The sequence below is a fragment of the Lipotes vexillifer genome, unplaced genomic scaffold, assembly GCF_000442215.2.
Source record: "Lipotes vexillifer unplaced genomic scaffold, Lipotes_vexillifer_v1.1 scaffold161, whole genome shotgun sequence".
NCBI classification, from domain to species: Eukaryota; Metazoa; Chordata; class Mammalia; order Artiodactyla; family Lipotidae; genus Lipotes; species Lipotes vexillifer.
Genome location: NW_006779016.1, coordinates 1,542,668 through 1,566,486, shown reverse-complemented (window position 1 = coordinate 1,566,486; position 23,819 = coordinate 1,542,668). Strand labels below are relative to the sequence as shown.

Below are 23,819 nucleotides of genomic sequence, written 5' to 3'. Positions count from 1 at the left end.
TCACAATGAGTGGAAGTTGAGCCCCAGTTTTATAGAAAGTCTCCCCAAAGTATGAGGGGGACCCCCTGTCCCCACAAATGATTGGGCCCCTTATCCAATCCTAATTTTCATGAAAATCAACCAAGGTAAAGTGTGGAGTGGGTGACAGTGGATACAAAAGATGACATTGTTGTTCAAATCATCTCTCTCCAGTGATGACTTATGCTTGTCTTAATTCTGAGGCTGACAATTCACCAGATTCATAAACATTTTCTTAATCAAAAGGAAATGATATAAATAAATGTTGAGGAAAGGGATCTCACAGCCAGTGTTTTTTAATAAATAAAGAGCAGTACAAATTTCTGCATTTCTGTTCATGCTTCAGTTTTTTTAAATGTGGGAAATTTCAATGTTCGGAAGCTGAAGAGTTAACATATGCACCCACAGGGGCCCATGAGACGCTTATTTATAAAATGGAGCTCCTCTTGGTAGCATCTTGTATGTGGTGAAGGGGAAGATAAGACTTTTGGTATTTTCTGAGCAGAGTTAGGGGAGATCAAGGGGGCTGGGAACAACAGCAAAGAGGTGAATTCTTCAGGGAGTTCAAAAAGGGTAGACAGCTGTGTGTCTAACCCCTAGCAGCTCCCCGCAGAAAAGAGAGAGAGAGAACAGGAGAAGGAGAAAGGAATGGAGTTGCCTGAAATAGGCAGTGCCCCTCAAGAAGGAACACCATGGCTCTTGGAAGCGAGGGGGAGGGGAAGGCATGTCTGCTAGGTGTTCTCTGATACCTCCACTATTCCCTCCTCAGATTTATCTCTTACTGGGTCCTCCAGAGCTATTATCTTCTCAGAGTGTTTACAAATAAAAGACAGAGGTAAGAAGCAAACACATCAAGCAAGATCCCCAGACACTTGAGTGCAAAATGCAAGGACTCTTGAGCATAGAATTTCCGAAGCATCGGACACCCACACTTGTATTACACTGGTGGGCACCTAAAATAAATGGATAGTTTACCTGTTGATCTACAGTTGTGCTGCCCAATTTGGTAGCCACCCACGGAGGCTAGTTACATTTAAATTAATTAAATTTAAATGAAATTTAAGATTCAGTTCCTAAGCCATATTTCTAGTGCTCAATAGCCACAGGGGGCTAGTGGCTGCTGCCCTGGGTGGTGAAGATACAGATTTTCATCAACAGAGGAGGTTCTGCTGGACAGCACTGATCTAGAGGGGACATAAATATCAGGCCAAACTTTTACCATCTCAGAGACTATGAGCTTTCCTGAGAATATCTCTTCTTTTCTCTCTGCGGGGGTGGAAAATGATTTCTTCCTCATACATAATTTTGAGCGTAGCTAATGTGAACCAAGCAACGTGGAACCATCAGAATCAGGGGCCTATGCTTGTCACCTGATGGGCCAGAGATCAGGCAAAACGGGCTGTGTCTGACCTGATGAGGGCTGGGTTCACCCCCTCTGCTCTGCCTCACCCCATGACCCCTCACTGAGTAGGAAACCCCAGTACAACTCGTGAAAAGCAGAATGGCCCCAAAGATGTCCTCTCACCCATCCCTGAAGCCTGTGAATATGTTACTTTCCAAGGCAAAAGGGACTTGGCAGATGTAATTAGCGTTACAGACCTTAAAACAGAAAGGTGAACTTGGATTATAGAATTTAGAGGCAGAGAACTTTCTCCTACTGGAGGCAGAAGAGATGGGGCAGGAGGGGAAGAGAGAGACTCGAAGGATGAGAAACACTTGTTGAACTGATGCTGCTTTAAAGAAGGAGGTGGCAGGGTGATGTGGAATACACGTGTACTTCAGGAGCTAGGGGAGGCTCTCAGCCGACAGCCAGAAAGGAAACAGGACCTCAGCCCGACAGCCATAAGGAACTGAATTCTGCAAACTATCTGAATAAGGCTGGCAGCAGATACTCCCCAAGAGCCTCCAGACAGGGCCCAGGCTACCAATACCTTGATTTTGGCCTTGTCAGACCCAGATCAAAGAAACCAGCTGAGCCCATCTAGGCTCCTGCCCAATAGGAGATGAAAAATTGTGGCAAATTGTTATGGCAGCCACAGAATACAAATATACCATTTTATATTGTGGAGAAGCAGAGAACTTCCTCCGTTCACATGTCTAGCATCTGTTCTGGGGAACAGTCTGAGAAAACCTAATTCTATCGTCCTTCTTTCAGGGAAACGAGCAGCCCAGCTGCTCCTGGAAACTCTGTGCTGCTTCAGAAACATGGTTGGGTTTTATCCCTTAATGAGCTGCATAGCAGAAGGAAGGTTTTAGCTGCACCACAAGTGTGTACTTTTGGATGAAGAGTCCAACACATAATCTGAAAGGATGAAAAACAATGGCTGTTGCCAACTCCCAAGCCTGGCACGTACTGCCAATTAGTAAGTGAGAAGATGGATAGTTTCTGCCTATCAGAAGGGGAACAAAAAACTCATGCCTGAAAGATAGCAAACAGCATGGGGCCTGCCCTTGGCCATCACCAGGGGTTATTAATGTCAGCGAATTCTTTGCTACGAAAAGAAAAACATGGACAAGAAATCTGGCAATGACACAAAACGATAGAGCATAATTTCCTGGGGCAGTGGGAACTGTGTGGAATGGGCGACAGATCCCACTAGCAGGGTCTGTGTGGGTGGCTGGCAGGCCCGTCATCTCCAGTACTTAGCTTGTCACAAACCTGCCTCTATCCCAATGGCACATTACCTAGCAATTACCTAGGACAGGCCCTAGTTGATGGTGTGGGTGGCCAGCCTGCTACAAACACTGTTCCCCAGGAGAGGAAATCAGGTTTGTACTCTAGCCCAGCTCTCCCACTGCCAAAAAGCTAGACCAGCAATGAATGACATCAGGTCCCAGAAGAGATCTCCCGACCCAAAGTCACAGTGAGAACAAAATAAAGTCAGGTAATGATAAGCCCACTTGAAGATCAGGGTTTTTTAAATGATAAAATTTCTTTCACAAGACTCACTCTGGGGCATACTCTCCAAGTTGTAATTCTCAATAGTACTAATCATTCGACCTCAGCAGGTTTCTTATTTCAAGCTCTAAAATGGAGATGAGAATATCTGCCCTGACTACCTCCCAAGATTGGTATAAAGATATGAAGATGTGACAACATATGTGAATCCCACAGAGCAGAAGGCCGTCCGATGGTTTACTACCACCCCTGTCAAGCCAGGACTATGGATTAACAAGTAGTCAGGCCTACTTGTTAGGCCTAGTCAGGCCTCTGACTAGGTACGTCTCACGTGTTATCACGTTTATGCTGTTGCTACTGTTAGTGATCAGGGTTAGAGCTTTGGCAGATTGTCCAGCTCTCTCTTTGTCCTCCTGGCATCTGCCTCCAACCTGTGTCTCTGGACAGACCTTTATGCTGTCTTCTTTGACTCCCACCAAAGCCTGGAAAGCATCTCCGGTTTGAGGACCTCCTCTTTCTCCCCTTCAAGAATCCACTCTTCAATTTTTTAGAATTGCTCTCTGTTCAGTGGCAAGGGGTTTAATAGATCAGATAAACATCACACCTACCCAATGCTTTCAGTGACTGAACTAATGATTCATTCTTGTGAAACTGAATGACCCAAGAAATTGCTCTGAACTGCGACTTTTAAGCAGGCAGGTGAGACTTAGGGGGTTCCAAACAATACCGTGTGTGGGAGTCCAAGGTCAGGACAAGAGACTGGCTTGGATCTGACTGTCCAAGTGTTGAAAACTATATTTTCAAGGGTGTGGTAAGGAGCTACACCCCACGTAGCCTCCAAATGCCGAACTCAAGTCCCCAGAGCTGGGCAGTCGACAATTGCAGCTCCAGCTCATCCTCTGAGTGAAGAGAAAGGAATTCCAAAATGTCTGCTTTACTGTCTGCTTTAGAGCTTGTCACCCTCATAAACCCACCCCTAAAAAAGTGCATGGATGATGTAAAGAATAATTTCTTTGAAAATATGGTGAGAAGAAATCTTCAGGCACTAAATAAATTGCAACTGTTACTTTGAAGTAAACAGAATTATAACAAAAATGATCAACAATGAAAAAAACGTGAAACTGGAGAGATAGGATTTAAAGATCTGGCTCAACTCAACGACTCCTCCTAGCGTCAGTAACTGTACTTACCTTCCTCTAACATTTATAAGCAACTGTAGAGAAACTGAAAGCTTGAATTTACTTTGCAAAATATTATTACTTTACAAAATTTTAGATCAACTTAGACCAATAAGGCAGAGTAGGAAACAGGGATTTTCTTTCTTGAGAAGGCACCTATTTAAATCTTAATGGAATGCAATCAGACATGACAAGAAAAATACAATAGAGAACCACCAATATTAGTATACAGAATGAAATTTATGTTATTTCTCTAAATATTACTTTAAATACATTATGCTTTATGCACATGTAGCATGACTTTCTAGCAAGTCATCTTTTTAAAAAATTAATTTATTTATTTGTTTTTATTTTTGGCTGCTTTGGGTTTTCGCTGCTGCGCACGGGTTTTCTCTAGTTGCGGCGAGTGGGAGCTACTCTTCGTTGTGGTGCGCGGGCTTCTCATTGCGGTGGTTTCTCTTGTTGCGGAGCACGGGCTCTAGGTGCACAGCTTCAGTAGTTGTGGCACATGGGCTCAGTAGTTGTGGCTCGCGGGCTTAGTCGCTGCACGGCATGTGGGATCTTTCCGGACCAGGGCTTGAACCCATGTTCCCTGCATTGGCAGGCAGATTCTCAACCACTGTGCCACCAGGGAAGCCCAAGTCATCTTTAAAATATGTTTTGGAAGTTAATCATCGAATTAGATAAAACATTCAAGGAAAGTTCAAGTACGCCAAGCTGGAAAACACTTCTAAAGCTCCTAAATTAGGGTTTGTGACCCTGCTGGTACCTTCCAATACATGCAGGCAAATGTCTTCTTCTCTCTTTTTGCATTTCCATAAGGGGAGCCTCATTATAATGTCTCTGAATTTACTGCACATCTTAAAGTATCGTCTGTTTTTAATTCTTAGGAGCAATCCAGTTGGACTTGCTAACCAGAAGGCTTATAAGCAGAACTAGAGCACTGGGTGGAGGGGGCAGGACAAGCTGGCCTACACCTGTTCAAAGTCTATGGATGTGCTTTGCTTTATCAGCTATGACCTGTGTTTTCCAAATCTGTCTTCTGTGACTTGGTGGTTTATCCTTAGTTCTCTTTTTGCTACTTTCAAACCTCCAAAATTGTTCAGCTGCTAAAAAGTTCCAAAACAAGCAAATGCATTCCTGGAATCCTACCCTTAATTTTGCTGGAGAGCATACACTAAGGCTTCTTCTCCAGCCAAAATAATGAAAGATCTTTTAACTGGCTGAAATACTTGGTTGATTGCACATGCATGCCAATGTCAGACAACTATAAATAGAGAGATCAGGAAGAAAAATAGGGAGAGTCTTTATAACTCCAAGGAAATAAAATGGAATGTTTTGAAGGCCATCAGAAAGAACACGTATTTATAAAATTAAGATTTGTCTCCCTTTAGTCTAAAATCCTCTTCAAGCAGGAGAGAACCCACATGGATCATGCACTTCCAGTAAAAGGAAATAAAGGGACCTTCTTTTCTTTTTGAATATGTATTTATTATTCTCAATCCTATAATTAAGACTTCTTTATATTATCCTTTCGAGTTTAGATATCTGCTGGATCTTCTGATATTTTTCTCCTATCACTGCTTTGCTTCCCCAGAATACTAAAACATCCTTCAAAGGATAAAATTATGCCCATGGTTACTGGTATAAATGAAGTCAGCAGGGAATTGCATGGGTGTTACTTAGGGCAGACTTGGTCCCAAAATAAACTGGGTCACTTGTTACAGCTGTTCAAAGAGACTTGAGGATTCATTTCTCAAGAAATTTTACTCTCGGGCTTCCCTGGTGGCACACTGGTTAAGAATCAGCCTGCCAATGCAGGGGACACGGGTTCGAGCCCTGGCCCGGGAAGATGCCACATGCCGCGGAGCGACTAAACCCATGCACCACGACTACTGAGCCTGCGCTCTAGAGCCCGCGAGCCACAACTACTGAAGCCCGAGTGCCTAGAGCCCGTGCTCCGCAACAAGAGAAGCCACCGCAATGAGAAGCCCGCGCACCGCAACGAAGAGTAGCCCCCGATCGCCACAACTAGAGAAAGCCCGCGCACAGCAACGAAGACCCAAAGCAGCCAAAAATAAATAAATAAAGTTATTAAAAAAAAAAAAAGAATTTGTACTCTCTTAGGCAGGTTAATATATCCACTAGCTTCAACAGCTGTGTTAATACATATTTTTAACATTGTTACTTAATTTTGAACAGCAATTTACATGTGTATATTAACCTGCCCATCTTATATTAACCTATCTAAACTGATTTCAAATTAGTCCTTGCAAATTAGTTCCCTTTATTTTGAACCTATTACTGCTGTACAAGAGAATTTACCAATCACTTTGGTTTCGTAATTGTGCTGTTGACAAACAAATTAGTTATTAGCAGTAGGAAGAAAGCTAGCACTTGCTTAATAGTCTTTAAATGCAATTCTCCCGAATCTAGACCCCACTCTGAAGTGAGAGGTGTTGAAATGTCAATGATGATTACTAGGTCACAAGTCGGTCTGTAGGAAGAATCAATAATATAATTAATGTCTGAATTCTCACTTCTCCCTAAATTGCATTGGGTTAGAACTGGCTGGAGGCTATAGCTTCGCTTTAAGGGTTCAGTACAAAACAGATACTAGAAAGTCATATTTTTATAATATTTTTAGTGATGATTTTATTACTTAGCTTTTTCTGAAATAAATCCTTAAGGCAACAAAAGAATAAGACTTATGGGGACTTGAAAATAGCATGGTTCTAAACAAGTCACGTTTATAATTTTAAAACCTTACTTCAAGCTCAGCATTTAATATTTTCTCTAAAATATTTTTAAAGAAATCGAAGGGTGGGACTCTCTTAAATGACTTTGAATTAATTCTCGGGTTTTTAAAAAGCATATGTGATGGCAGAAATTAACAGAAAGATATTAACTACAATTCTATCAACGGATTTAAAAGACTTTACATTAAAATGTAATATTTCCTTCAGTATTTTAGACCTTGTTTTTGGTAGAAAACATATAAATCCTATGTTCACGGAAAATGCAAATAATAAATATCTCTGAAGTGATATCGTAAAGAGAAACTGTGTTCTTATTTTGTGAAAAATCATATTCTGAAGAACTATCTGCCTTCAAAAGTAAAAGCGTATTTACTGAACCTAACATCTTTTAAGAAAATTCAGAGATTGAGCACAATGCACACAGCTTTTAAAATTTCTAAAGCAGCAATACCAGAGGATCACACAGCCTGATTTTCGTCAATGAAGTTAAGTACTTCTGTTGTGACACGAACAGTACCTCTCACAGAAAGGAAAGCATCAGGTCTTAGGTGGTCAGAATGAAGCAAAGCAACGCAAAGCTTGAATACTACTTCAGTTGTCTTTTTCTTTTTGAAAGACATGAGATAACCTAGTTTCTCCTGATACAGAGTAATGTACATGGACAAAAGCATCTTCTCTGAGAGGCATCCCACTAGTCACTTCCAATGGTTGAACAAGAAAGGCCATTCGTCTGGGCATACAGATGACAGGTGCTGAATACAAGTTGCGAAAATGAACAGCTGGAGTGGGCCAGGTGTAAATGCTGTTGGGGTCACATCCACAAGGGGACAGTGGATGAACTATCACTCAGCGTCGTCTACAGACCTCCCCCTCCCCCATCCTGTTTTTTGTAGACTACTCTAAGTGGATAAAAATTGCCATTTATTTTTCTGGGTGATTTGGACGTCATTCTAGTCCTGTCCCTCTGAAGGAAGGAAACAAGAGGGTTAGCTAAATTGGAGGCTATTCTCCACAAACGCCACTCTGCGTGGATTTGCCAGATTTTCCTGTTACTTCAGAGAAAGGGTTAGAGATTCAATGGCTTTGTCAAGAATTGTTTCATAAAGTGGTTAGTGGGACAAAACTTTTTGAGCAATTGCGAGAAATGTGTTTGATCATTTAACGAAGACAGGAACTGTTATATGTATATATTACCTGGTATATGAAAGCACTTATTTAAAATGTGTTACCACTCATCAGTGAAGTTAGGGTGAAGGAGGATAAAAGGGTGAGGAACACATAGAGAATGTTCCCTCCCAGCAGAGGGCGTGCTTCCTGTGGGAGATTCTAGATATTAAGAACTGACCCTTCAAATGGAAAATACGAAGTCTTGTGTTAGACAAAAATAATTATACTGGTGTGTTATTCTTAGTATGAATTTAATCAAAAGAAACTGCTAAATCTTTCAAATAATCCACGGAAGATTTTAATGTATTCATTACATGAGTTCATCACAGTAAGCTATCTGCTGTTATCTACTGACAGCATTGATTAAAGGCATTTTTATTATAAAAAGTTTTTCTTAGGCTTCCCTGGTGGCGCAGTGGTTGAGAGTCCGCCTGCCCATTCAGGGGACACGGGTTCGTGCCCCGGTCCGGGAAGATCCCACATACCACGGAGTGGCTACGCCCGTGAGCCACAGCCACTGAGCCTGCGCATCCGGAGCCTGTGCTCCGCAACGGGAGAGGCCACAACAATGAGAGGACCGCGTACAGCAAAAAAAAAAAAGTTTTTCTTATTTTTTCCATAATTGATGGCATCTAAAATTAAACATGTCATAACGGTAAAAAGGGAGACGACAACACTAAATTCCCCGTAAACAAAATTTTGTTATGACAAATTATAGTTTACTTAATCAAAGCAGATCTAGTTACCTTTTCCCTAATATAATGCTTGAAATATGACAGTCAAACAGAGTGACTCAATTACTCTGCTTCCCAACTTTCAATGATTTACTAGCAGTTTGGCTTGCTATAAAAGACCCCTGAATAACTTGAGACACCCAGATCTTCAGATGTCATCAAATTTAGAAACCAATAAATAAAGCTATTTCAACAAGGTCAGATGAGAGATTAAATAAACAGAGTCCATGTATTCCAAGTGATACGTGTGCTTAGCTTCCCAATAAGGCTCAGGGGAAAAATAGGTAAACTAAAAACTTTTGAAAGATCAGTTTTATCTAGCTCAAAGGTTGTCACCAACATTATTTAGATTAGAAAGTCAGTTGATATATTGTACTTAAGAAATGCTATTTTGCTGATGCTAAAACATTTCTTGGAATCTATTTAGAAGAAGAGTGACCACAGTGAATTTCAGGATTAACAACTCTGGGAACCCAAATTCACAGAGTGTTGGCTCAGGTGGAACATGGGGGCTGGTACACAGTTAGGGCTTAATAACTGTTTAGTGGTTAAACGAATGGATGAATAGACAACTGGGTGAACAAATGAAAGAATGTCATGACAAATTTATCAGGAGAGTTTTAAAAATTAAGAGAGAGAAAAAGAGAATGAGTATAAACTGTATAAAAAAACTTACTTATTCCATGCTTGTCTAAGGTTTTTAGAGCTGTACAGGGTAAAGCGTTCTGAAATAAAAAAGAAAAATGATAAACAATCTTTGTTTCAAAAGTCTATATTGCCAGTATGTTAAAACAAACTTTTAAAAAGCTACTGTTCAATTTAGCCATAGCTATGCTAGACATACTAGGTCTTCACCTTAGATTAAACAAAAGAGTAAAACAGGAAGAGCTAAACATTTTAAACAATGAAGCATTGTTTTCTTTTGTCTAGGGTGATTTGTTTCATAATCTGGTTTCCGAGTAATTATTTCTTAGAATAACTAAGTTTTAATTGGGTTGAAAAAAGAAATGCAAATTCCAAATATGCAAACTGTAGGTAGATTTATAGAAGAATATTGTCACATTGGTCCAGTGAAACCTGCTGTTTTTTCTATGAAGACATCTCTGACCAAACACAGTAGTGCTGGCTCTCCTTGCTTATACTATATGGCATTTACACATACTCAAAGCCAAACCACCAACATCCTGTAGTGTATACTTACATTTACCATTGAACAATCTTTATATTTTTAAAATGAAAACACAACATGTTTGTTTTACCAAGTTAGACAATAAACTGGCATAGAATATACATTAATAATCTCTCCTCCTGCTCCCCATTTTTCACTCCTGATGATATAGCAATTATTAATGGCTTGGTATGTCTCTTTCCACATATTTATGTTTATAAATACAAATCTATCCATATATACAAATATATATATATATATACTATTTTAATTTTTAAATGCATTGTACAATAAACATTCTCTGAAATTTTTTAGGCATCTAATAATATATAGTGAATAGTCCTTCGAATAATAATATGTAACAATTGTTTTAAATCTGTGTAATATTCCATAGGGTAGAAGTACATAAATTATTGGACCATTCTCCTACTGATGAAAATTTACGTAGTTTCCAGCCCCTTTTTTTCTTAAAAACAATTTTTCAATAAATAATCCTTGCACATCTATGTCTATATACTGATGCTTTCTTTTCTGTCAAATAGATTCCCCAATATAGAACTGCCTGGCAAATGGTATGCATATTTCACATTTTAATAGCTGCTGACAGATTACTTTTCATTTTCCCACCAGCAATAAAAAAATAATGTCTCTTTTATATTATGCATCCCTGGGATGCAAGGATGGTTCAATATATGCAAATCAATAAATGTGATACATTATGTTAACAGAATGAAAGATAAAAATCACATTATCATCTCAATAGATGCAGAAAAAACATTTGACAAAATTCAACATCCATTCATGATATAAACTCTCAATATTTTGGGTATAGATGGAACATACCTCAACACAATAAAGTCCATATATGACAAGCCCACAGCTAACACCATACTGGATAGTGAAAGGCAGAACTCTTAGAGGAAAAGACAAGGTGGCTACTCTCACCATTCCTGTTCAACACGCTATTGGAAGTCCTAGTCAGAACAATCAAGCAAGAAATAAACAAAAAAAACCCAAAACCCAAACAAACAAACAAACAAACAAACAAAAAAACCCACATCTTAATTGGAAATGAAGAAGTAAAATTGTTGCTGTTTGCAGACAACATGATTTTTTTATATATAGAAGATCTTAATAAAGACTCCACCAAAAACTTGTTAGAACTAATCAACAAATTCAGGGAAGTTGCAGGACATAAATTCAATATACAAAAATCAGTTGCATTTCTATATACTAATAATGATTAATCTGAAAAGGAAATAAACAATCCTACTTACAACAGCATCAAAAAATATAAAATACCTAGGAATAAATTCAGCGAAGTAGGTAAAAGATCTGTACACTGAAAACTATAAGACACTGATGAAAGAAATTGAAGAAGACACAAATAAGTGGAAAGATAGTCCATACTCATCATTGGAAGAATTAATACATTGGTAAAATGTTCATACTACCCAAAGGCATCTATAGATTTAACTCAATCCCTATCAAGATTCCAATGGCATTTATTTTTTTACAGAAATAGAAAAAAGCAATCATAAAATTCATATGGAACCACAAAAGACCCTGAATAATAGCCAAGGCAATATTGAGAAAGAAGAACAAAGTTGGAGGTATTACACTTCCTGATTTCAAACTATATCACAAAGCTATAGTAATATACATACTATGGTACATATATATGCCAGTATGATACTGGCATAAAAACAGACACATAGACTAATGGAACAGAATTGAGAGCCCAGAAATAAACTCATGCATATGTATGGTCAACGTTTGACAAGGGAACCAAAATACTCAGTGGAGAAAAGACAGACTCTTTAATAAATGGTGCTGGGAAAATGATGATACTCACATGCAAAAGAATGAAACTGGACCTCTATCACTCACAAAACCTGGAAAAGGATTAAAGACTTACATAAGACCTGAAACCACAGAAGAAAACCAGGAAAAATCTCTTTGACTTTAGTCTTCATAATGATTTTATGGATACAACACCCAAAACACAGGCAACAAAAGCAAAAATAAACAAGTGGAACTACATCAATCTAAAAAGCTTCTCCACAGCAAAAGAAACAATAAACAAAATGAACAGGCAAGGTACAGAATGGGAGAAAATATTTGCAAACCACATATCTGAAAAATGGCTAATATCTAAAATACAGAAGGGATTCATATAACTCATTAGCAAGAGAACAAATAATCCAATTAAAAAATGGGCAAAGGACCTGAAGAGACATTTTTCCAAGGAAGGTATTCACATGGCCAAGTACATGAAAAGGTGCTTGATCTCACTAATCATCAGGGAAATGCAAATCAAAACCACAATATCATCTCACACCTGTTAGAATGGCTGTTATTGAAGGGATGAGATAACAAGTGCTTGTGAGAATGAGGAGAAAAGGGAACACTTGGGCACTGCTGGTGGGAATTTAAACTGGTACAGCCATTATGGAAAAGAGTATGGAGTTTTCTCAAAAAAATTAAAAATAGAATTACCACATGATCCAGCAATTGGGTACATATCTGAAGGGAACTAAAGAGATTTCTGCACCCCTATGTTCATTGCAGCATTATTTACAATAGCCAAGACACGGAAGCAACCTAAGTGTCCCCTGATGGATGAATGGATAAAGAAGATGTGGCGCATGTACACACCGGAATGTTACTCAGCCACAGAAAGGAAGGAAATTTTGCCACAACATGATGGACCCTGAGGGCATTATGCTAAGAGAAATAAATCAGACAGAGAAAGACAGATACTGTATGGTCTCTCTTCTAGGTGGAATCTAAAGAATACTTAAACTCATAGAAGCAGAGAACAGGCAACAGAAGTGGTTGCCAGAGGTAGGGCATAGGGTTGGAGGTGGGGAAATAGGTGAAAGTAGTCAAAGGGTACAAACTCCCAGTTATAAGATGAATAAGTTCTGGGGATGTAATGTACAGCATGGTGACTACAGTTAACAATACTGCACTGAAGATTTGCAAGTTGCCAAGAGAGTAGATTTTAAAAGTTCTCCCTCAAAAAAAAAAAAATTGAAACTATGTGAAGTAATGGATGTGTTAACTAAACTTATCGTGGCAATCATTTTGTAATACATACACATATAAAATCACTGTGCTGTACAACTTAGACTTACACAGTGCTTTATGTCAGTTATAACTCAATAAAGCTGAGGGACAAGACAGTGTTCTAGCAAAATAAAACACGGAGGTATGATGTAGAGTAACTAGTGTAAGAGGGACACTTCAGGTTGGGTGATGAAGGAAAATGAGTTGCAAATAAAAGTCAACCAACACAATAAACAAAGTTCCTACTGGAAATCTGGTTGGAGTTTCACTAAAATGTATATTTATCTGAAAAGGTTGATATAAAATCTTTGTACATAACAATATGTTGTGTCTTTCCATTTAGAAAGGATTTGTGTGTACATCCTCCAGTAAAATTAAATGATCTCCTTTTCATATTGATCTCATTTCTTCTTAATCATTTAATACTTAATAGGCTTAATTCTTCTTAGTATTAGTTGGTGCCTTTTGTTAGTGTTGTCTGCTTTGAATTATGAGCTTTTAAAGAAAAGAAAGTGATTTATATTGCTTTTGTTATGCTATGTTTCACGTATAAGAATACCATTAGATAAAAAGAACAAAAAGAAATTTAAGAACACACTCAGCTTCCTATCTCTAAGTACAAAGTTTATTCAAAGGAAATCTGTGCAATGATTCATTCATTCAACTACTTACTGAGCAACTACTGTGAGCCAGGTACACCTCTTATCGCTGAAGATACAGAGAAAGAACCAAACAGAAGACCTTCCTGCCTGTAGGGAGCTCTCATTCCAGTAGGGCATGTGCAGGGCTGGAGTGAGCCTGGAGGATGGGGTGTCTGGAGCAGACAGACAGCCCAGGAGAGATGGGCAGAAGACCGGCTCACACAGACTTTGTGGCCTTTAAGATATGATTTAGAATTTTTTTTTTTTTAAGGATCACTTTGGCTTCTGTTTGGAGAGTATACTACCAGGGGAAATAGTGTACATTAGCTGATGAGCAGGCCTGATTACAAATATCCATTATTCTACAGCCACAGGCAAAAGTGCTCACCAACAATTATGTATTTATTTGTTTCAAAAGAATGTCTAACATCTGAATTTATTCTCTACTAGACTGCATTAAATAAGACCCAACAGAATTCAGCCAGTTGGTGTAGAACAGAAATGTAAAGGCATGTTCTAGGTTTGAGAATTAACTGACAAAGAAAGGAGAAATGGGAAGAATAGTTTTTTATAGAGGTTTAAGAAATTATTTTTATCTAAAAGTCTGGTATAAAAAGCAAGATATATTTTTAAAATAATTACATCAAATGTCCTTGTAAAACAAATTTGATCTCCTTAACTTTGTACTCCCCACAAAGCAATTTTAATAATTTGCTGATTTCAGGAAAGAACAAGAATACCATTACAGATAAAATTAATACAACCTTGGATATACAAGTAAATTATTATTCTTAGCAATTAATGACTGCACATAAATATGAGTTCTAAGAATTGCCTCTATTTAGAGCTTGACAGGATATGCTAATACAAAAATTTTTTTTTCAGAAATACAATATGTCAGTTTTAGCTACGCATAAAAGAGCCAAAATTGATAGAGAAACATGCCATATGAAAGTAGACAAAATAAGGAGGAACAAAGTCTTCCTACCTTTACCTTCTGTCACTACTCACATAAACTCTTAATTCTTTTAGCAGATGTCACCCGGGCACCTGCTTGTATGCCAGGCACTGCACTGGGCGATGGGCACACAAAAATGAGGAAGTCCCGGTTACAGTTCAGTGGCCCAGATATGTAAATACAGAATTACCAACACGGGATGAAAATGCTAGAATTGGATATGGACGCAGTCCCCTGGAAGCACAGAGGCAGAGCCACTAACCCCGTCTGTTTTCTTTTCCAGATAAACTCAAATATCTGAAGCTAGCTCCTGTAACACACAGGACCTGATCTCTTGTATACAACAACTTTCAGATCTTAACTGTCAAAGTACACCATTTCAAATGGAGCCATTTCTAACATTTTCTGCAATGAGCATGCGTAACGTTTATAATTAGATTTTTTAAATTCTATTTTTTTTTTTTTTTTCTTGTGTTATGCGGGCCTTTCACTGTTGTGGCCTCTCCCATTTGCGGAGCACAGGCTCCGGACGTGCAGGCCCAGCGGCCATGGCTCACGGGCCCGGCCGCTCCGCGGCATGTGGGATCTTCCCGGACCGGGGCACGAACCCGCGTCCCCTGCATCGGCAGGCGGACTCTCAAGCACTGCGCCACCAGGGAAGCCCTAAATTCTATTTTTAAAACGATTTCCATCATGAGTAAAAGCAATGTTCCATTAGAATGTAAGCAACCTAATTTCACTAGGTAAGTTTTGGAAACAAAAAGGTGCTTAAATTAGTGCCCCAAATCAGTAACAGGTGTATTTAATAAAATAGGCAACTGCTTATGAATAATTTTAACAGATTATTCGAGCATTTGATTAGGAGTGTTTCATACTGTTCTCCTCCAGTTAGGTTTATTCTGTCACTATTTTAGTTTCAGCTTTCTCTTTCCAATTATGTTTAAACTAGAAGTTTAGAATGCCGTGATTTGAAGCACAGACTAACTCACAGCATAACTGAGAAGTGCAATTAATTTAAACCTGCAGGCTGATTTTCCCCTTCTCCTCTTACTGCAGGGACACTGCAGGGGATGGTCGCACACAGTGGGCGGCCAGGGAGGAGCGCTGGTAGAGAAGAAATCACTAACCCTGTAACACGGTGGGGGAGGGGACAGAGGCCGGAAGGGTTTAGCTCAAACTGCCCTGCTTATGCACAGCAATTCGTTGAGATTCCACAGGAAAATACTGGAGAACAATGCTATATATTCTAAAGTTTCCTAGCTTAAAAGAGCTAACCCTGAAATGGCTTGAGGCAGTGTGAAAACAGATAAAACCTAAATTGGAATTTACTCATTTGCTTATATATATGTACTGTATACTCTAGGAAAGTAACTTTAATTTTTAATACCCTTATCCCCTTCTCACCAATGTTTTTTGGATCTTATAAGATACTGCTGTGTTTTTAACGTCAATAACAGGGAAACATATGAGCAAGGAGTCAAATCAAGCAATCAATTAAAAACCCCAAGTACTGGATTGGCCAAAAAGTTCGCTCGGGTTTTTCTGTAACATCTTACGGAAAAAAACAAACGAACTTTTTGCCTAACCCAATATGTTCAAAGGACTTGAAAGGCTAAAGCAGGATTTGTAAGAACACTTTTCTTTCTTTTTTTAGCGGGGAGTGGTGCATGGAAAGGAGGGGTGGCAACAGAGACAAGATCTTTAAAAGTCTCAAACTTGTAAAGCAACTATACTCTAATAAAAATTTTTTAAAAAGTCTCAAACTTTAGTACACCTTTTACAAATGGATTTAATAGCATCTGATTTTTAAGTAATATCATGGAATAACTATAAGTCAATACAAAAATGAGTAATGTCCAGGGACTTCCCTGGTGGTGCAGTGGTTAAGAATCCGCCTGCCAATGCAGGGGACGTGGGTTCCAGCCCTGGTCTGGGAAGATCCCACATGCCGTGGAGCAACTAAGCCCGTGAGCCACAACTACTGAGGCTGAGTGCCTCAGCTGCTGAAGCCCACGCACCTGGAGCTTCTCTTATGCTTTGCAACAAGAAAAGCCACCACAGTGAGAAGCGCGTGCACTGCAGCGAAGAGTAGCCCAGGCTTGCCACAACTAGAGAAAGCCCGCGCACAGCAACGAAGACCCCACGCAGCCAAAAAATAAATTTAAAAAAGAGTAATGTGCAAAATGCCCCAGTAAATGTTAGATTATTTTATAATGAACACCTGTAAACTATATATTCAACTACTCACTATTTAAATTCTTTAGGATTATTTTGCATTTTAACAAATGCATTTACTCTTTTCTCCTGAGTTTGTAAGAAAGTAGTAATGACTTAAGTCAAGAGCTGTGACCAGACTATCATCTGGTGGAGGTGTTGAACCTGAAGCCTTTCTCAGGATTGCTTCAGTGGAGGGAAAAGAGTCCAGTCCTTTATGAGGATGAACAATAAACACAGTCACGAATCACTCTGGTGATGCTTCCAACAATCACTTTAGTTACTTGTTTATGTAACAGATAATAGCCTTGAATCTTTTAAGGTTAGAGTATTCATTCATTCTCTCACTCATTCTACAAATATTTTTTGTGTGCCTGTTTGCCAGGCACTGTGGACCCAGCAGTGCACAAAACGTACAAGGTCATCTGTAGCCTACAATGAATCATGGGATCCAATACTAAGGGACCAGCAGTGGAAGAAAATCTATTTACAAGTATTCACAAGAATTTTTATGCAAATGTGACTTTCTTATGGTTATAAGGAAAACCAAGCCAGCAGTCAACATCTGATCAAGACATAGAAAAGCTGGATTTAAACCATCTATGGTCCTCAGACCAGAAATAAAGCAGAATTCATGCACAGTAGACGACAGTTTATCCCAAACAGACAGGGCTAGACTTGTTCCAAAATATGGGGATTTTAGATATGTCAATTGCAAAAAAGCATAGTGATCCAAACAGGCATTTTAGAAATAAGATGTATGTCTGCACAACTGTAATTCACAGCTTTAAAACTCTTGCTGTCCCTCATATATATAACAGCTGTGATTGCACACAGCTCCAGCGTTACCAGTGAGAGGCTCTGATGTGACATGCTAACATGGAACAGAATCTCACTGCCCTGTTGCTGTCACCCAGAGGGGTTTCCTTAAAAGGCTGAGTAGCCATCTTCAGTCCTGAAAATAGGATACTGCAGCATCCTGCCCTGCCCTGGCTGCAGCAAATCATCCTTCGATTACCAACGGTGTGTGTTTTAAAATGAGCAATCTCTGAGCAACTTCTAGAAACAAACATCTACTCTGTACGTTAAACGTTCTTACTTCCTATGGCATTTGGTTTTTCCAACAGACATACAAATGGGTTTGTGAGCGCATATTCCCAGCTGAGGTCTTCAAACCAACCACACATTTCTCAACCTATAAGTCATGGAGCACTTCTCTTTCGGTAAGATGTTTTTCTTTAGAGAAGTAAAGTTTAATCAGTTAGGCATTTATCACAGTCTAAAGTGTACTATTCACAAATGAGACTGAATCTTTACAGCTCCCAGAAAAGAAGAAAGATTTTGTGTCTCATTCTCCATGTATCCCGACCCATCCCTCCATCCAAACTCTCCACAGGGAGAAAGAGATCAGGAAGACAGCACTCAGCACCTTCTAGGGGAAATGTGAGCAATCAGGTGGTCTGACCACTTCACTCTACAAATGACTAAGCTAAGGTTAGAAAGGTTGAGTTGACGAGCCCATGATCCAGGCTAGTGGCAGAGGATGAATCAGGACTCTATTCCCAGTTTATCACTTGTTACCAAAAAGCTGGGTTACCCAAGCTCTTTGGTAACAGTTCTTTCAGTACCTTGAAAATGATCTGTGTCTTCACTTATTCTGATTTCCATTCATAGGCTGAAATTCTAATTCTTTTCTTAGATATGATTGTAACCAAATCACACAAATTGGACACTATACAAGGACTTTAATCCTCTTGGGGTGGGAGGGAGCATAATTCCTGACGAAGTCTTTGTTTGGTGACTGGCATTCTATATCAACTTTGGTGCGACGAGGTGTGGATAACTCCCAAACTGAATTTTTCAAAATTACAAGAGTAGAAGTAATGAAACCAGTATACCTAAGGATTTTTTTGTTTTTGCTTTTGTTTTCAATAAAGCTGCAATCAGAAGAACTTCATTTCTCTTTGAAAATTTAATCTCACTACATTTTCTCTGGCATTTTCGGGACATTGTTAGTCTCCATCATTTGTGATGCCCTCTAGTGAAAATAAATGGGAAATTCTTCAAGCAGATACAGAGAAAGTCGGTACAGATAGTCCCTGCTTTGCACTGAAATGAATTTCTACAATTTATAAAGATATCTCCCCCCATAGGTCTGCCCACTGGGGAAGAGCTGAATTATTATTTTACATTTCTCAGTAATTATCATGATTTTTGGCCATTTAAAATTTTTATTTTATAGCGTTGGCTATATGTATGACTTTTTGCATATCAAATCCTTGGTCGGTTATGGACCTACTGGGAAAAACCTATTCCCCATGTCTATGGCATCACTGTAAACTGGTGTGAGAATAATTTCCCCTGAGCCAGGACTTGCTATTACAGACCCTTCTCAGCCCAGAGCTGTGGGCAGAAACTACCAATCAAGAAGAGTTCACACTTGAGATGAAGCCCCTTACCATCTCTGAAATAGGTCTGTGACTTTTTGTAGACAGTAGGTCCCTTTGCAAACAAAACATCAATTTCCTCCCCCGCTCAAAAACCCTCCATTGATTCCTTTCACACTTCAAGTAAAATCCTAGCTCTTCACCTCGACTTTCAGCGACCCACCCCTGCTGCTCTGTCCGTGGTCAGCTTCTCCAGCCACACTGATTTGTAATTTGTCTACTATTTGTCTCCCCTCTAGCATGGAAGCCCCATAAGCAACGGGTTTATCTGCTTTGTTCACGACTGTGTCTTCAGCATCTACAATGCTGCCTGTCACCTAGCGAGTACTTATTAAGAATCTGAGCTCATGAGAGTATCTGGAGCATGGTTCCTGCTGCTTGAAACGTGGCCACTCAACTCCAGCATTTTCTCCCCTGCTCTCAGCCAGCAGTGACCCCCAGAATGATTGCCACAATCAGAAAGTATGAAAGTCAAGACAGCCCGACCTTGTCACGCTTAACGTTGTTTTAACTTCCTCTGCTCTATAAAGTTCACTTATTTTATAAATTTACTAATTAACTGGCTTTTTCACTATGTGACCGGAGTGGCATTTACTGGTAGGATGAAGAACGGCAGAGTTGAAGGTGGTGGTTGATGCTTGGGGGAGAGAGCTCTAAATGTCCTGAGCCTTGGGACAGGCAGACTCACAAGGTTTTTAGCAATAAAATCTGAGATAAGGGCCATATATTTGCAGATTAATTTTTCAAGTCGATTTTTATAACCATCACATAGTTACACCCTTGTATATTCAGATGTTACCCATGACCGTTACATTTGCTATGAATCGCTCAAAAAAAAAAAAAAAAAAAGACATAAAAAAAGATTCTTGAGGTAAAGCATCAAGTGGGAAAGAAAACACCGGGCAGAGGACACAGTATAAATGGTACAAAATATTACTTTGTAGTTACATGCCCCTAACAGTTTAAAAGCACTTTTATACCAATTACACAGCCAGCTCAAATCTTCTTAAAAATAGGTAAAGTATAACTACGTAAAAAGTAATGAAGAGGATGTAAAAATGGATTATCTCATTTAACGTCCATAGGAGTTCCATGAGCTGGAGGGAGCAGACGGGATGCTCCTGGAAGAGGAAGGAAGATGGCCCTGCATGTCCACAGGTGTCTCCTGACAGCAGGCGTGGTCTGTGCAGGGCAACATCATGGCACGAAACCACCCTCCTCTCAACCGCCCTGCACTGAATATCCCACCAAACAATTTCTACTGCTTCCGCAGTTTTTCCATCACCTTCTAACAGACTAGGGGAAGTCCAGAGTGTGAACAAAGGCTACAGGTTCAGATCTCCTCTGGTGTGCAAATCATGGAAATGGGCAATTCCCATAATATGTACCAAGGACTGTACATTTAAAACTAAACACCCACAGAGGGTGTTTGGAGTGGACAATTTATTGGAAGCACAAGTTTCAAAGAAGATACCCATATTTACCAGGTGGAGGGTGGGTTCTGGTACCTACAAGAATATATATAGAGATCTTTTCCAAGATGCCACCAGGCAGGGCTGAGAAGAGGCTGACAATTCTCCCTCATCATACTCCTATGTTTGCAGACAGGGAAGCTCTCTTAAAGAGACTGGCAGGCATCTGTAAGAATAGCAGGCCAGGGACTGCAGGCCTGGGTTTGCGTTTGGGCTCCGCTACATACTGCAGATGTGGCCTTGGACAAGCCACACAATCTCTCAGTCTCCCAGTTTCCTTGTCCGTAAATTGGGATAACAGTATTAGGACAATAACATTATAATAACTCAGGAGTTATTCTAAATACCAACCGAGATAATATGTTGAAATGCTTTGTAAATAATAAAATACAACATAAAACGTAAGGTGTTGTCATCATGGTATTCTATTTCTTTTTAATTAAAAAAATTAAAAAAAAATTTTTTTGGCTGCGTTGGGTCTTTGTTGCTGTGTGTGGACTTTCTCTAGCTGCGGCGAGCGGGGGCTACTCTTAGTTGTGGTGTGTGGGCTTCTCATTGCAGTGGCTTCTCTTGTTGTGGAGCATGGGCTCTAGGGCACGTGGGCTTCAGTAGTTGTGGCACGTGGGTTCAGTAGTTGTGGCTCGCGGGTTCAGTAGTTGTGGCTCACGGGCCCTAGAGCGCAGGCTCAGTAGTTGTGGTGCATGGGCTTAGTTGCTCCGCAGCATGTGAGATCTTCCTGGACCAGGGCTCAAGCCCGTGTCCCCTGCATTGGCAGGTGGATTCTTAACCACTGTGCCACCAGGGAAGTCCCATCATGGTATTCTGAAAAAATTTACATCTTCCCTCTGGAATTAAGAAATCTGAATCTAACTTAGTTTGGGGGCCTCAGTTAGGCCTGTGAATAGGTGGAATTGAGGAGAAGTTTTTCACCTCATTAGAGTCTGAGTACAACTAAGTCCATATTTATATGTTGCCTTCAAGGTCAGTGTGTCCGTGAGCTTAGTCTGGGGCATAGAATGTTTAAAATACTCCCTTTTTGCAATTTGCCTCCAATGGCAAATTCGCAAGAAATTCTGACTTTAACAAACTTTCCTTAATCAAACTGCTTTTTGGATTAGATAACTTTCTCTTCAGAATAATATAATCACTTTAGAAATACTCTGTTCCCTTGCTTGATTTGGGAAAAACAGAATTATTTCAGTCTAAATTTCATTACTTTTAATTGCTTCCTGTCTGGCAATATTTTTCTCTCCCTGAATTTTACAGTGCCTTCCTTTTCTAAACTCCTGAATAACAACTGGTCATTAAATAGTTGTTGAATGCCCCTTTTGTTGGAAGAATTTAAGAGATGAAAAAAGTTTCATACATGGACTCCACATGTTATTTCGGGGCCAAAGTATTTCATACAAAGTGATGTTTATGGGTTCATGTCTTACTAAGTACAGAGCTCAGATCCCTCCTACCTTTTTGCTACTTTTTTGACAGACTAATTGTCAATAAACTGTTCATTAGAAGAAGGTCAACGAGAAATTGTAATACAGATGCAGTAGCATCATCATCCATGATTCATGCTGCAAAAAAAGGGCACTGAACTGAAACCCAGGGAGACCTCCTGGGATCTACTTTCATCTCTGACACTGACTTTGGGGAAGTCATTTAACATCTCTGACCTCAGGTTCCTAGCCTTACAAAGGACTGAGCAGGGCTATATGCTCCCTGGAACTTCTTCCGGATCTAATGTTCAATTTGCTTAGTCACCGCACAACCAAAACACCGCTCTTACTCGCAGCTCAAGCAGCCCAACGGTTTTCCTTGACAGTAGGAAACTGCAACATCTTCTCAGAATCCTCAGTCCCTCACCCAGATTCTACTAGTCTGGAGAACCTCAAATGTCTACCTATATTCTGCCCTGATCTGGGGCTACCACAATTCTACAAATCCCAAACAACCCCTCCAATACATACCCAAGATACGTTTTTAAAAAATATTAATGCTGGGCTTCCCTGGTGGTGCAGTGGTTGAGAGTCCGCCTGCTGATGCAGGGGACATGGGTTCGTGCCCCGGTCTGGGAGGATCCCACATGCCGCGGAGCGGCTGAGCCCGTGAGCCATAGCCGCTGAGCCTGCATGTCCGGAGCCTGTGCTCCGCAGCGGGAGAGGCCACAGCAGTGAGAGGCCCGCGTACAGCAAAAAAAAAAAAAAAATTAATGCTAAGTCTGTCTTATAACAAAGAATTTCAAGCATCACTTCACCAGAGGTGTATGAGCCATGCGGCCTCTGTTGACATAAAGTAGCCGAGGGCAAAGCAGGCAGGGCAAAGTGCTCCTGGGAGTCACACAGGGAAGGCTCTTCCCATCCCAGAAGGAAACGGAGCAGAGGGCATTACGCAAAAGCATCCCAGTAGTGAGTCATTATGAAACAAGTGAAAGGGAAAATGTAGTAATTTTGCAGTAGACTCTTACTTTTTGATAGAGAATGGGGTTTGGCCTGTGATGAATCTCATCGAAGGTGACAGAATTACTGAAGTGCTAAGAATACCACGGTGTCACCTTTCACCTCCGAGGCTGGCCCACAGCAAGCATCCTGAGGATAGTGATAAAAGGAGACACTCTAGTATGAGAGGTGGGGAGAAGGGGGAGAGAGGGGAAAGGACAGAGAGGGACTGGAGAGGGAGAGAGGGAGAGACCCCTAATTTTGAGACCATAAACCACAGAACCTGAGGGTGAGGAAAAAGAAGTGAGAAGGCAATCAGGTTCAAAGAAGACACAGACCCATTTCCCACTTCTTCTGAGAGAAATTTAAATAGAAGTAAATGATGGGGAAGTGGCAGCTCCCAAGGTTAGATTTCTTATTATATGTAACACACACGTGTGTGTGTATGTGCACGTGTGTGTTACACATATATTTATTTATTTTATGCAGCTGTGGCCTGTCCCAGCTGCCTGGCTGCTATGGGAATAAGCTGAAGTTAAGGAATTTTGTGTTAGCATAAATATAAGTGCAGAAGAGGACACATACAGGCTAAATTCTAAAGAATCAATCCCAGTTGTTATCTAGTTGTTCTTTTGAAATCTCAACAATTGTTCTAAGCCA

The 23,819-nt window shown here is 40.0% G+C and overlaps 1 protein-coding gene across 4 annotated transcripts in view; it reads right to left on the bottom strand.

Moving 5' to 3' along the window:
- The window catches only part of CDK14 (cyclin dependent kinase 14), a 593,024-nt gene that overhangs the window by 109,772 nt on the left and 459,433 nt on the right, over positions 1-23,819 (bottom strand). For all 4 annotated transcript variants that reach the window (XM_007452057.1, XM_007452058.1, XM_007452056.1 and 1 more), the window contains one exon: positions 9,432-9,480. In XM_007452057.1, the coding sequence (XP_007452119.1) occupies positions 9,432-9,480 (49 nt within the window). The remainder of the gene's footprint in view (positions 1-9,431; positions 9,481-23,819) is intronic.